At 40.6% G+C, this 13,471-nt stretch overlaps 1 protein-coding gene across 1 annotated transcript in view; it reads right to left on the reverse strand.

The window, feature by feature from the left end:
- The window catches only part of KIAA1244 (KIAA1244 ortholog), a 243,304-nt gene that overhangs the window by 13,945 nt on the left and 215,888 nt on the right, over positions 1-13,471 (reverse strand). The window contains exons 27-31 of the mRNA XM_006834625.1: positions 10,046-10,174; positions 7,127-7,303; positions 5,271-5,385; positions 3,960-4,062; positions 3,610-3,741 (exon numbers count right to left, since the gene is read on the reverse strand). Coding sequence (XP_006834688.1) covers positions 3,610-3,741; positions 3,960-4,062; positions 5,271-5,385; positions 7,127-7,303; positions 10,046-10,174 — 656 coding nt within the window. The remainder of the gene's footprint in view (positions 1-3,609; positions 3,742-3,959; positions 4,063-5,270; positions 5,386-7,126; positions 7,304-10,045; positions 10,175-13,471) is intronic.

A 13,471-nucleotide genomic window follows, 5' to 3' on the forward strand; every position in this document is an offset into this window, starting at 1 on the left:
AGAGATGGGAAATTTCCACTTGAAAGGACGAGCAGACCAACCTGGAGCAGCTAGAAGAACAGAAGATTCTTCTTGAAAGAAAGACGTACAGGAAAAATACAAAACAATAGAGGCAGACAGACTGTTCCTACAAGAACACAAAGTTGCTTGCCCAGGAAACATCAAGGCAAGCGGTCGGGTCCCCTCAGTGCAAACCCCCTTCCAAGACTAAGACTCAATGTAAATACATGCTCTGATTGGTGACCACGTTCTTCACCGATGAGGGAAAAGCAGCAATGAAGTGGCGAGCTAAGTCCTACAATGTGGAGAGTGAAGCATTCAGCTGATAAAAAGAGAGGGCATATGCACAAGAACACCCACACTTGCAGATAATACCTACTTGACCTGGCTTCAATGACTGGATAATCAGAGATCATCAACCAGAAGAAGAAAGAAGAAGAAGAAAAAAAGGGAGTAATCTGATACAATTGGATGAACTTGATCTACACCTATGGATGCAGTAGCTAAAAGAGGAAAAAATTCTTACAGCAAGAATCATTCCCACCTCCTCCACACACAGTAGACAGGCATGGGCAACTTGGACATTGGCTACCCAAAATGGGGGTCGGGGGAGCTACAAAGGCAAGAAGTCACTGGCTTACAAGCTTTCAAGAGGGAACCTAGAGCCATAGGGCCAGGAGAAAGGCAGAATCTCCAGTGAGTAGTAGCCAATCTGTCTAGGCAGAGCTGATGAAATGAAATGCAAATGGGTCTCTTATGATACAATAGTGAATAATTGTTATCAGGACTGATTGTGAGGGTTGGAAATGTAAAGGTAGGTGTTTTATAGCAAGGAAGGGAGTGATTAACTTTCTAGTCTAGGAGTGGATGTCCCTAGGACCATTAATGGAGAAGAGCCGAGAGCGGGTCCCTACCCAGAGAAGCAGTGATGCCTGAGATGGAGGGAGAGAGGGGACTGTGTGCTGAAGACCCCGTGTGTGTGTGTGTGCAGGCTTGCAGGGTATATACCCTTTGGTTGGTTGATGATGCATAGAGGAGAATGTAAAACTAATGTTCTCCCATGTTAACTATTACATAACTCAAAATAAAACATTAAAAAAAGGTGAGGGGGATAGTATTCCTGAGGTTCACTCAGGAATGATTGCTATCAGGTCTGACAGTGAGTGTTGGAAAGGTAAATGTAAATGTTTGGTAACAAAAGGAGGGGAATGGCTGATTTTGCAGTTCAGGAGCTGAGATCCCTGGAACCATCAAGGGAGAAAAGTGAAATGGGAGACCTTGTCAGGGGAGGTAGTGACATTATGGATGGAGGCAGAGAGGATGACGTGGACAGAAGGAGTGGCTAGGGACACTGGACTCAGGGAGAGAGAGGGGCTCTGTGCTGGTGGCAGGTGTGTACCCTTTGGTTGTTTGATGATGCATGCAGGGGATTGTGATCATTGCAATAAAACAAAATACGATAGGATGAATGTAAAGATAATGTGCACCTATGTAAACACATATTTCACAATAAAAACTAAAAAGAAAAAAAGAGTAAATAACGATGTGCTATTCTTCGAAGGAAGGAGCTCTGGTAGCGTAGTGGTTACGAATCGGGCTGCGAACCTTAAGGTCAGCGGTTCGAAACTACCAGCTGCTCCGCGGGAGAAAGATGAGGCTTTCTACTCCCGTAAAGATTTACACCCTCGGAAACCCTGTACAGGGTCGCTATGGGTCGGAACCGACTCGTCGGCACTTAACAACAACAACAACAACATTCTTCGAAGGAGTCCTGGTGTGGTGTTGTAGGATAAGCACTAGGTTGCAAGGTTGGTGGTTCAAACTTACTAGCTGCTCCTTGGAAACCTTGTATAGGGTCACTATGAGTTGGAACCAACTCCATGGCACTTACCAACACCGTTTGTAAAATAAGGAGCCAATGGGTTAAGCATTGAGGCTATGTGGAAACGGATTAAGGGAGAAAAGACGAGACTGCCTGCTCCTATAAAGGTTGTTAAAAGCACTTCTCTTTTCCATCCGGTCCCTATGAATTGGAACTGACTTGAAGGCGTTAGGTATGTTAGTTGAGTTTCTTCTCTGATTTTTGACTTAATTTGACTTTCTTCTGGAGATATTTGTTTTTAAGGAACATTTTTCTTTCTTACAAGAATTATCAGGTTATTTACAGAGTAAGGATGAAGGTTTGGGACTGATGAACAAACATAAATATGAAGAAGTGAAGGATTTTAGTAAATGCTTTTCTGATGGTCTCTATTCCTGATCCATCTCAGAAGAGGGATCCATTGACAATTTCATACTCTCGGTGTGACATGATTTGGTAAAAAGACCCCAATATGCATTGCAAAGTTGTGGAGTATTTAATGTCTTTGTAAAGTATTTTGCCTTGATAAAACTGGGTAAAATAAGGCGGGAAAAGATGCTTTCTGGATTATATGATTCAGTTGTGAGTGGTTAACAGGGTTACTCTGATACTAAAATCCTGGAGTTCTAATGTGTATAAAATGAGCCATCTCAGAAGCAAGAATGGGGGATCTCATTACCATCAAAGAAGAAAAGCCAGGGATGGAAAATGTCCTTTGAACCCCAAGATCCTTGTGCACTGAACTCCTGAGCCCAGGGACAGAAAGCTGTGACCCTAGAGGTATGGCCAAGGAGCTGTAGCAGAAGAACCAAGAACCAGAGCATGAGAGAGTGCGGTGGGCTTCCCAAACCTCAAAGCAAGTGAAGCTGAGTGACTCTGGACAGGAGGCTTGCTTGCAGAGTGGGGTACCTCCAGACACTTAACTGGGGGAGCTAGGTTTGCTGATGCACAGAGCTAAAGGGCCATGTGACTTTAAGCTGAGGCTTATGATGGGAGAGTTTTATAACATGGGCATGGTAGAGGAGAGGCTGTCCTGACTGGAAGGACTGTGCCCTGAGCACTTCTAACCCTGAATTATAACATGTTTTATTTTTATAAACCCCATAGCTGAGCTGGGGGTTTGAGTTCTATGTGACCATTGTAAGGACTTACTGAAGCCAGCTGAGGAGACAGGACTTTGTAGGCATGTGTGCCACGCATTATTTTTGCATGCACATAGACATTTTCCTTATAGGGCCAGATGCAATAAATAGCTTCCTCTTTATAGAAGCTATCGCTTTGAAAAACCAAGCAATCGGCCCTCCAGTTATAGTTACTAGTAAGGTTTATTGCTTCTATACGCCTTGCTTTAGTGATACAAAAGTAAATGTTCTGAATTCTGTTCTGACTTCTTAATCAGTTATATTTAACTGTGAATATATGAAACTGATTAGGCAACTTTTAAATGATAAGCTTTGTGCTGAATTGGTATGCTGTTCTTAAGTACTCTTATTCTACTGTAAGAAATGATCTGAAAAGCAGAGGAGAGGCTGCAGAACAAATCTGATCTGGGGCACTTTGACCAAGCAGGTGATGCTGGAGAGGCAGTGACTGATGACTGTGTTAAAGTCATTCCTGGTGAGGAAATGGCAATGGTTCAGAGCTGAGAAGCATACACCCTAAGGGAATTAAAGGCTGTTTGTTCATAACCAGTATGTCAAGCTTCCAGAGCCCCTGAGAACCCCTGGCATCAAAAGTCCCAGCCTTACCTGCTGAGCCATGGCTCGGATGCGCCAATACTCTGCCTCGGCACTGGGTGAAGAGGATGGGGCTGCCACCCGCACCTGGCAGCCTTCCCCACTGAAGCTTTCGGTGCCACTGTGGAAGCAGCCCAGGAGGTCCTAGAGAGAAGCACAGCAGATGTTCACAGGGACCCCCTGGTTCATGGCTCCAGGTTCTATCTTGGATTGAACACTAACAGTGTTGAGTAGGACAGAAGTATGAACCAGCAACTTCATTCTCAACATCTGGCAGATTTCAGGTGCCAAGTTGATGATACATCAGGGAGCTAATAATGAAGATTAGCAACTGCTCTGGCTCCCTCCTCAGAGCAATTTACCTTCACTGGCTTGAGGGTGGCAGAGAAGGCCTCCTGCAGGGCACAGCATGCAAGTCTCCACATTTCTTCAGTAAACACCGGCCCTGCTGTCACAAGGACATACCTGTCCAGAAAAACAGGCAGCGCAACCGTGAATCCAAACAGATATTCTCATAAATGTACACATAGACTTCCTCCCGAGTGTCCTCACAAGTCTTCCCGTCTCATCACTCCTCCACAGTCTATGCGGTTTCATGGCCAGAAAGGTTTTTGTGCCATTGCAATGTAAAAATGTCAATGGCTGCCCTGCAGATGTACCACTATTTAGACTACATAAGACCGCTCTAATACTCCTCCACAAATAACCAGACAAATACATGAGCAACGAGAAACCCCTTTGTTATCACCTATTCCTACCTCCATCCACTGTTCAGGCTAGTCTCTTGTTTGGAAAGCCCCCACCCACCTACCACAGTCTTAGTCACCTAGGCGATCTCGATCTGTTGTCACTTCCTCCTGACATCTGCAGCTCCAGGTCTCCTATGCTTTCTTGGCACTTAGCAGTTACTCACTACTATTTTGACTTTTCATGTGACACTTTCTGTAATGTCCTTCTGAAAAGTATACAGCTTCTTGAGAACCAGGGACCTTGGTTTGCATCACTTTTTATGCACCATAGTACCTTGTATGGTGGTGGTTATGTGCTGTGGAGTCGGTTGTGACCCACAGCGACCCTGTACAGGGTAAGACTGTAAGATTAGCAGCCCGATTCATAATCACCACACTACCAGAGCTCCTTAGTACCTTGTATATTGCCTTATAGGAGCGCTGGTAGTGTAGTGGTTATGAATCGGGTTGCAAACCTCAAGGTTAGCAGTTCGAAACTACCAGCTGTTCCGCAGGAGAAAGATGAGGCTTTTTGCTCCCATAAAGGTTTACAGCCTCGGAAACCCTGTACAGGGTCACTATGAGTTGGAACCGACTCCGCAGCACATAACAACAACATATTGCCTTATATAATATTTGCTGACAACACTGTAATGAAAAGTTATTTTAACACAGACATTTTTGCTTTCAGAACCCATTGCTATTTCAACTCACAGCAACCGTGCAGGGCAGAAAGGACTGCCCCGTAGGGTTTCCAAGGCTGTACATCTTCACAGAAGCAGATTGCCATAACTTTCTCCTGTGAAGTGGCTGGTGGGGTCAAACCATTGACCTTTTGGTTAGCAGCTAAGCACTTAACTACTAAGCCACCAGTACTTCTTTAATTACCTTGGGTTTTATAATGAAAATGACAATTCTGTGAAGATCCAAAGAACATTTTCTCACCTAATACAGGAGCAACCCACTCTGGAGATGGTTTCCGTTGGCTTGGCCACACAAGCTACCAGTAACTCAAAGAGGTCCTTCAGCATGGTGTTAATCATACCCTCATACCTGATGTCTACAGGAAAAAGTACAATCAGGATCTCACTCAGCTCTAACTGTAAAGCAACAAACAGGCTGAACTGGCCATCGATAGCCAAAGAGGAAGAAAGTCTGGTAATAAGGAAACTATATATAACTATATATAACTATATATAACTATATATAACTATATATAACTATATATAACTATATATAACTAAGTATCTGGAAAGAAGAGCGAGGAACATGCTGATGCCAAAACCAAAATACAACCCCAGTAAAACAACAGTTTTCTTGGATTTTAGCCCGTTTCATCCATTCTTAGCTATTCAAGATGAAATTTCATTAAAGATGAAATGCATAGTATTTTATGTGTTGATGTACATTTTTCAAAGTTAAATATATAATTTATCTACTTAAGCAGAATAAAACATATACAAGGGAGATTAAAATAAGGTTCGTGGAAAAATTTTTCCACAAACATTTTGAAGCACCCACATATAATCTAAATTCTTATTCCAGCTAAAATATTAAAGTTCTAAAATGCATGCTTTTATTACTTCTGGTAGCTGCATTAAACACTTCTTGTACCTTGTCAATCTGCCTTTAGGGTGCCTGCTATATCACCAGACTAAGACTCCAAAACCACACTCTGTTTGCTTTGTATGCAAGGGATATAAACATATTCTTTCCCTTTAACTTCTTGTAATGCCACAGACCCAACTTCTTCAGTGGAATCCTCTAGGGTCCATGCTGGGCAAAGCAATGACCTGGACAAGAACATCCAACCCTTTGGGTTACAGTTACCACCAACAGGTGGAAATACCCCTTGTTTTCTCTCTCACTGCGTATACTTTTTGCAGTGTGTTTTGTCCTTACTAAGCAGACGCAGTTTCTTCTTTGTGACTCTCCCTTGGGGGTCAATGTTTTCATTAGTTTTTCTAACCTCTCCAACAAGGGACTTTGTTTAACTCATATTCTCCCTGATACACCTCCCATGTGCCTTTCCCTTTTATTTTTTTAAAAAAATTTATTTTATAAACTTGTATAAACTCTGTGGCTTGCAGCAATGTTTCCTCTGCTCCCACACTTTCAGATCTTCTAACGGGAGATCATGAGCAAGAATCAGTATTTCACAAATCTTTCTCCACCAGAACCACATCCTTCCTCTGCCTCCATCTTTCTTTTCATCTGCTTACTTCAAAGCAAACCATTTCACATTTTTGTCAAAGTACCACAAATATTAAGAATTTTCTCTTCATCCACAACTTGTAAGGCAATTTCTTGACCATAACTGATGTCTTTTCTAAAACGTTTCCTCTGCCATCTAACTTTCCCACATCAAGTAGGACAACTGGATACAGCCCTTCAGTAACCCTAACCTACACAGATATTTCTTCTTTTTAATTTATTATTTAAGGGGGCTTCAAAAAGTTCATGAAAATTTTCATTATCTTTCAATTCCATTTTTCTATGAACTTTGTGAAGCACCCTCATGTACTTGAACTTTACTCTCCGAATGCACAGATACCATAAACTGGCTTATTACATATTTTCAGTCACATATTTAAGCATATATTTTGAATTTTCTGGGCATTACATGGGCATTAGTTTTCTCTTTGAAAATGAAAATCTACGAGAAGACTGTCATTGATTATGTAATTCTATTGTAACCATCTCTAGGACAGTACTGTTAGGTATTTACTAAGGATACTTTAGACAATGATGCCGCTAACTAAAGGCAAACTCAGAAGGAACCGCTCTGGCAAAATAAATACCTGAGTGTATAAAGCTTTGAATGTGCTCCACCACCAGCTCACAGGACAGACCAATGGCATGCTTGAAATTAGCAGAGGCCACATCCCAATAAGAATGGTCTTTGTGGCTACGACGAAGCCAGAGGGACATCACAGGAAGCAGAAGGTGAACGACTGCATAGATACCAAAGCCTGGTCCTAAAAAAGAAAAGTCATCAGAATTGTGATTTCAGCAACAACTCTAACAAGCGGGCGCTCTTGGCCATCATTTGGTCTTACCATTCTTTAAGAAGAGCTCTGGTAGCGTAGTGGTTATGAATCGGGCTGTGAACCTTAAGGTCAGCAGTTCGAAACTACCAGCTGTTCCTTGGGAGAAAGATGAGGCTTTCTGCCCCGTAAAGATTTACAGCCTCGGAAACCCTGTACAGGGTTGCTGTAAGTCGGAACCAAATCCACGGCACAAAGCAACAACAACAACAAGAAGGAGCAAGATAGAATAATTTACCACTGACTGGCAAAGACAGGCTCTGCAATAGCATTTTTCTTTGTTGTTTCTGCATGATTTCAGTTATACAAATAATGCATGAATACATTATTTTTAAAAAATTCAAATAATATTGATAAAAGTAAACTGTCACTTGATCAATTCCTAGTCTCCAAATGTAAATAGTGCATGGTACATATATACAGACAGATATGTTTGTAAAAAACATGATGCTGTGGGCTAAAAGCACTGGACCACAAGGTTGGTTTGAACCACAAGGTTGGCAGTTCAAACTCACTAGCTGCTCCTTGGAAACACTATACAGGGTCACTATGAGTCGGAAATGACTTGATGGCACTTAACAAAAACAAAACATAAATACACTTAAAACTCTCTATTTCTGTTTCATACAGATTTAAGTATTAAAAACATTTTTTAAAGTATATAAATGGGATAATGTAAGCATTGGTCTAAAGTTTGATTTTTCTCCCCACTTACCAATGTGTTAGAAATCACTCTACGTCAGCAAATTCAGATAATCTTTGTTGTTACTGCCACACATTATCACATTGTCTCCATATGCAATCATTTATCTATTTCGTAACTAACGGACACTTAAGATGGTTCTAAATTTTTGCTTTATAGATAAATGCTATATAATAAAATCTCTGTGCTTAACTGTGATAGTAGTCTTTTTTTTTTTTTTTAATGAGAAAAATCTGAGCATGTTTTTTGAAATCAACATGATAAACACATGAAAATAAAAAGGGGGAGGGGAACCCAACTCACTGATAATACTTAACCACTATGGCAGGAGCTCTGGTAGCGTAGTGGTTACGAATCGGGCTGCGAACCTTAAGGTCAGCGGTTCGAAACTACCAGCCGCACCGCGGGAGAAAGATGAGGCTTTCTACTCCCGTAAGGATTTACACCCTCGGAAACCCTGTACAGGGTCGCTATGGGTCGGAAACGACTCGACGGCACATAACAACAACAACAATGGTGGCGTTATATGCCATGGAGTCAGTTCCGTCTCATAGCAGCCCTGCATAGGATTTCCAAGGCTGTAAATCGATATAGGATCAGAACATCTCATCTTTCTCTCACGGAACTGCTGGTAGTTTGAACTGTTAACTACCAGAGCTCCTTTCTAACTTAACTACTGACACATATATGAAAATGTGATTATATATGTATATTTCCTTTAGTAACTTTTAAAAACATGTGTCTATGTAGTTATAATGCATACATTTTCTTGCCCTTGAGATTGTATTCCATAATATATATACTTTTACAGTGTCTTACAGTGTCTTGTCATTATTCTTCAAAAATATTAATTTTGATACTTGAATAGTATTTACGATGTTTTAACATAATTTGCTTTACATTTAGGGTAGTTATAATTTCTTTGGCATTCAAGTGTTTTCTGGGAACATTATGCAGTTTTGGCTGGGTCACAGTTAATCACCTCCGATGATAAATTCCTTTTTTTTGTGTGTGTGTACACATTTAGTGGCAGTAAGTGCCAAAGAAGATGGTATTTATCAGTAAGACAGGTTCAGAATTAATTTTAGATTGAAAGCTTTTTAAGTTACAGGAGTAGCTATTATGGGTTTATTTTTCTAGAAAAACAAGGCAAAATAAACTTCTGGCATCAAATAGTTGGTATATACAGCAAAGCTTCAGTGTCTCTATTGTCATACAAAGGGATTTGGAGTTGGATTCAAAGAGAGTCCACACCACATTTTATTTTAATGTTTCCTGTAAAAGGTAAATTCAACAGTATCATTCATCAAGTCATCCTGAGTTTATAATGAATACAGCACTCTTCTCATTACTTTGTAGAATTAGCTAGTGGTTCCATTTGGGTTTCAGATGCTGTGAGTCAAAGTCAAAATTTTTACAAAAAAAGTCTTTGAGCTTAGGAAAATGGGCTGAATAGTATGCATGTTGAACTTGATTAATTTAGAGCAAGAAATAAATTCCTAAGAATAAATATTTTCCAGGACTAGAAGGGTTTGTACTAGGTGATTGCTAAAGCTTTTGAATACTGATTTTATATTTGTAACCGTAGACTTTGTGAGCCCTCCAGATATCTCTGGGGCCAAGAGTATGTGACTGAGAGATGTGGCCAAGGCGGAAGGGTATAATCATAGACGAGAGCTAAACCAACTGGCTGGTGTCCCTGATTCCTCAGCCTTGATCCAATTAACATGGGGCTTAAATTTACTATGCAATGTTTGTAAATGGGAAGGTAGGAAGACATGTAAACAACATACTAGACATATCTTAAAACTCACTGCAACATGGCTTGTCAATGAACATTGAACATCTATAATGTGTGAAACACTCAGAAAAATCAAGAGCCACAACAGTGAAACAGGTGGTCACTCACAGAAATACCTTCCTGAAAACTATACATAAAACAATTCATCAGAAGACACAGAAATATTTACCAGGTATTTTGGTAACATCTCTCAACAGCTCAAAGAGTAAGTCCAAGGTTGGTGGTTGATGCTGACGTGGACAATTCGACACAGCTGCTGTTAACTGCTCAAGTAGGATGATCCAGACTTCTATCAGACCTGGAGTCCCCAAAACAGTCTTTATTGAGATCCACTTAGACATAATGAAGAATCATTGCAAGATCAAATGAAACAGTGTATTGAACAGGATTCTACACACAGTAAGAGCTGTACACATGTGAGACCACTCAGTAAGGTACCAGAGTGCCTACATGTGAGCAGATTACAATTTACATGTTTTGTCAAAGTAAAGGAAAAGATGCTCATATTTCTTATTTCATTTAAAAGATGGTGGTGGTGGTGGTTGTGTTGTTGATGGCCTTCGAGTCAGTTCCGACTCATAGCAACCCAGTATAGGGTTTCCAAGGAGTGGCTGGGGAGTTTGAACCACCTACCCTGTAGTTCAAACTGACCTGTGGTCCAGTGCTTAACCTACAGCACCATTCCAGGACTCCTAAAAATGGTGGTATGGTATGCAATTTACAATGGTGGTATAATTCTATATTGAAATGATTCTCAAATTTCTTGGGACTTGATGAAAGCAAAGTAACAAAATATCCCTTTCGTTTGATCATCTTAGTCTATTTTTTTGTCCTCTTCCAGTTGCCCCCTTTCCCAAAAGTTTGTCATTCATCTCTTATTTGTTTTTTCAGGATCTATAATTTTTTATGGTTTGACATTTTTTAGAAATTATTTTTGAAAAATATCCACAGTAATATATACAATTAAACAATTTCTACATGCACAATTCAATGGCTTTGACTCCATTCTTTAAATTGGGCAGGTATTCTTACCCTCCTTTTCCAAACGGTTCTTCCTGGATTACCATAAACTTACTGCCTCCAAGCTTCCTTTATAACCTGGTATCAATTTGATCCCACTACATTGATTCTTTATAAAAAAGAACACAATGCTCAAAGTAGATACTTTTTACTAGTTCACTGAAGCCGCTGTTTGGTCCAATAACAACTTGAGGGGTATTTTTGGTTTAAAGTTTAAAGATTACTTCAAGGCAATAGTTTCAGGGGTTCATTCAGCTTCAATGGCTCCAGGAAATCTAGAGTCTAAGACCATTTGAAACTCTATTTTACATTTTTCTCTCTTTTGGTGAGAATTCTTCTTACCTGGCGAGGACTAATGTAAAATTGGTGTGACTCGGGGCAACAGGAGAACCTAAAATACAGAGCTCTGTGTGGACGTGTGGTGGACAACCCTGCGGAATGCGGATTCTGAAGTGATCTTGGTGAAGCCCAGCCATCCAGCTCTTTGTCACATTCCATCTCCCACCCCACCATCCAGAAGATCCCTACATATACTGCACTGACATTTTCAGAAAGGAATTTCCTCCTCTCTCACATGACTATATCAAACCTGAGTCCATTTATTCGGTTTCCTTTCATTCTGTTTATATTCATTGTCTTTAATCTCTTGTTTATGTGTACACAAATAGTCTGAAATGTAACTTTGGGTGAAAAGTTTTTTCAAAAAATAAACTCATAAGCTATGATCAAGAAAAAAAAAAAAAGAGGTATTTAATAAAAAACCAGGAATAGTTACTGGGTACTATCCAGTTCTGGTCATGACTTTGGCATAGTTGTTCATGAAGGCCACTCACCACATTCTATATGTCACCTTTGGGCCTTGGTGTGGTGCTTTTAGATAAGCAGTCAACTAGTAACTGCAAGGTCAGCAGTTCAGACCTTCTGGCCACTCTGAGAAATAGTATACAGGGTGACTGAGTCAGAACTGACTCCACAGAACACAACAAAAACATAAATCATTTTAAATTCACTTGTCCACATTTCACTTTGCAATGACGGCACTTTCTCAACTTTGCATACATCCAAACTGCTGTCCATATTGCTCCCACAGGAGGAAATGTTGCTCATAGCATCACTGGTTTTCCCAGAACAAAAACATCTCTCAGCATACTTCTCTCTTTTCTTGTCTGTGAGTTTCATTTTAAAAAATAAGATATTAACTTTTCCTTCTGTATATTAGTGGGTGAAAGGAAAAAGCATGAATTTTTGTTTGGTTTTAGTCTAAACAATTCTAGATTTGTCACTTACTTGCGCACTATCTAAGGCAGAACTCCTGCTCAACACTGCCTTCTGAAATTTGTGACCTAAGACCTCAATAACTAATGTACAGAAAGGACTCAAGTTCTCTAGCTTCATATAAAAGGACATGGAGTCAGATGCAAAACTGTCCACTTTCATTTTTGCTCCCCATCACTTAGTCGTACTGTGGTGACTTGTGTGTTGCTGTGATGCTGGAAGCTATGCCATTGCTCCTTTAAATACCAACAGACTCACCATGGTGAACAGGTTTCAGCAGAGTGTCTAGACTAAGACACACTAGGAAGAAGGAGTGGCAGATAGCTTCTGACTGGTTAGCCACTGTACATTTTATAAATCGTAGTGGAACACTGTCAGAGATCGTGCTGGAAATGAAAACCATATGAGTGTAGCAGTGAATCATGATCAGACATAGTACCAGAAGATGAGCCCCTCAGGTTGGAAGGTACTCAAAATATGACTGGGGAAGAGCTGCTTCTTCAAAGTAGAGATGACCACAATAACGTTGTTGTTGTTAGGTGCCATCGAGTCGGTACCGACTCATAGCAACAGAATGAAACACTGCCCAGACCCTGGGCCAACCTCACAATAGTTGCCACGCTTGAGCCCATTGATGCTGCCACTTTGTCAATCCATCTCACTGGGGGGTCTTCCTCTCTTTCTCTGACCCTCCACCTTACCAAACATGATATCCTCCAGCGACTGCTCCCTCCTGACAATATGTATGAGAGACGAAGTTTGGCCATCTTGGCATCCAAGGAGCACTCTGGCTGCACTTCTTCCAACACAGATCTGTTGGTTCTTTTGGAAGCCCATGGCACTTTCAATATTCTCCTCCAACACCATAACTCAAAAGCATTAATTCTTCTATGGTGTTCCCTATTCACTGTCCAGTTTTTGCATGCATACAAGGTTATTGAAAATCTGATAGCTTGAGTTAGGCGCACCTTAGTCCTCAAGCTGACATCTTTGCTCTTCAACACTTTAAAAAGGTCTTGTGCAGCAGATTTGCCTAATGCAATACACTGTCTGATTTCTTGAGTGCTGCTTCCATGAGTGTTGATAGTTGACCCAAGAAGAATGAAGTTCTTGACAACTTCAATCTTTTCTCCATTGATAAGAATGCTGTTTACTGGTTCAGTAGTGAGAATTTTTGTTTTCTTGACATTGAGATGTAATCCATACTGAAGGCTGTGCTCTTTGATCTTCATCAGTAAATACTTTAAGTCCTCTGCACTTTCAGCAAGCAAGGTTGTATCATCTGCATATCGCAGGTTGT

This window comes from Chrysochloris asiatica, unplaced genomic scaffold, assembly GCF_000296735.1.
Source record: "Chrysochloris asiatica unplaced genomic scaffold, ChrAsi1.0 scaffold00013, whole genome shotgun sequence".
Lineage (NCBI taxonomy): Eukaryota > Metazoa > Chordata > Mammalia > Afrosoricida > Chrysochloridae > Chrysochloris > Chrysochloris asiatica.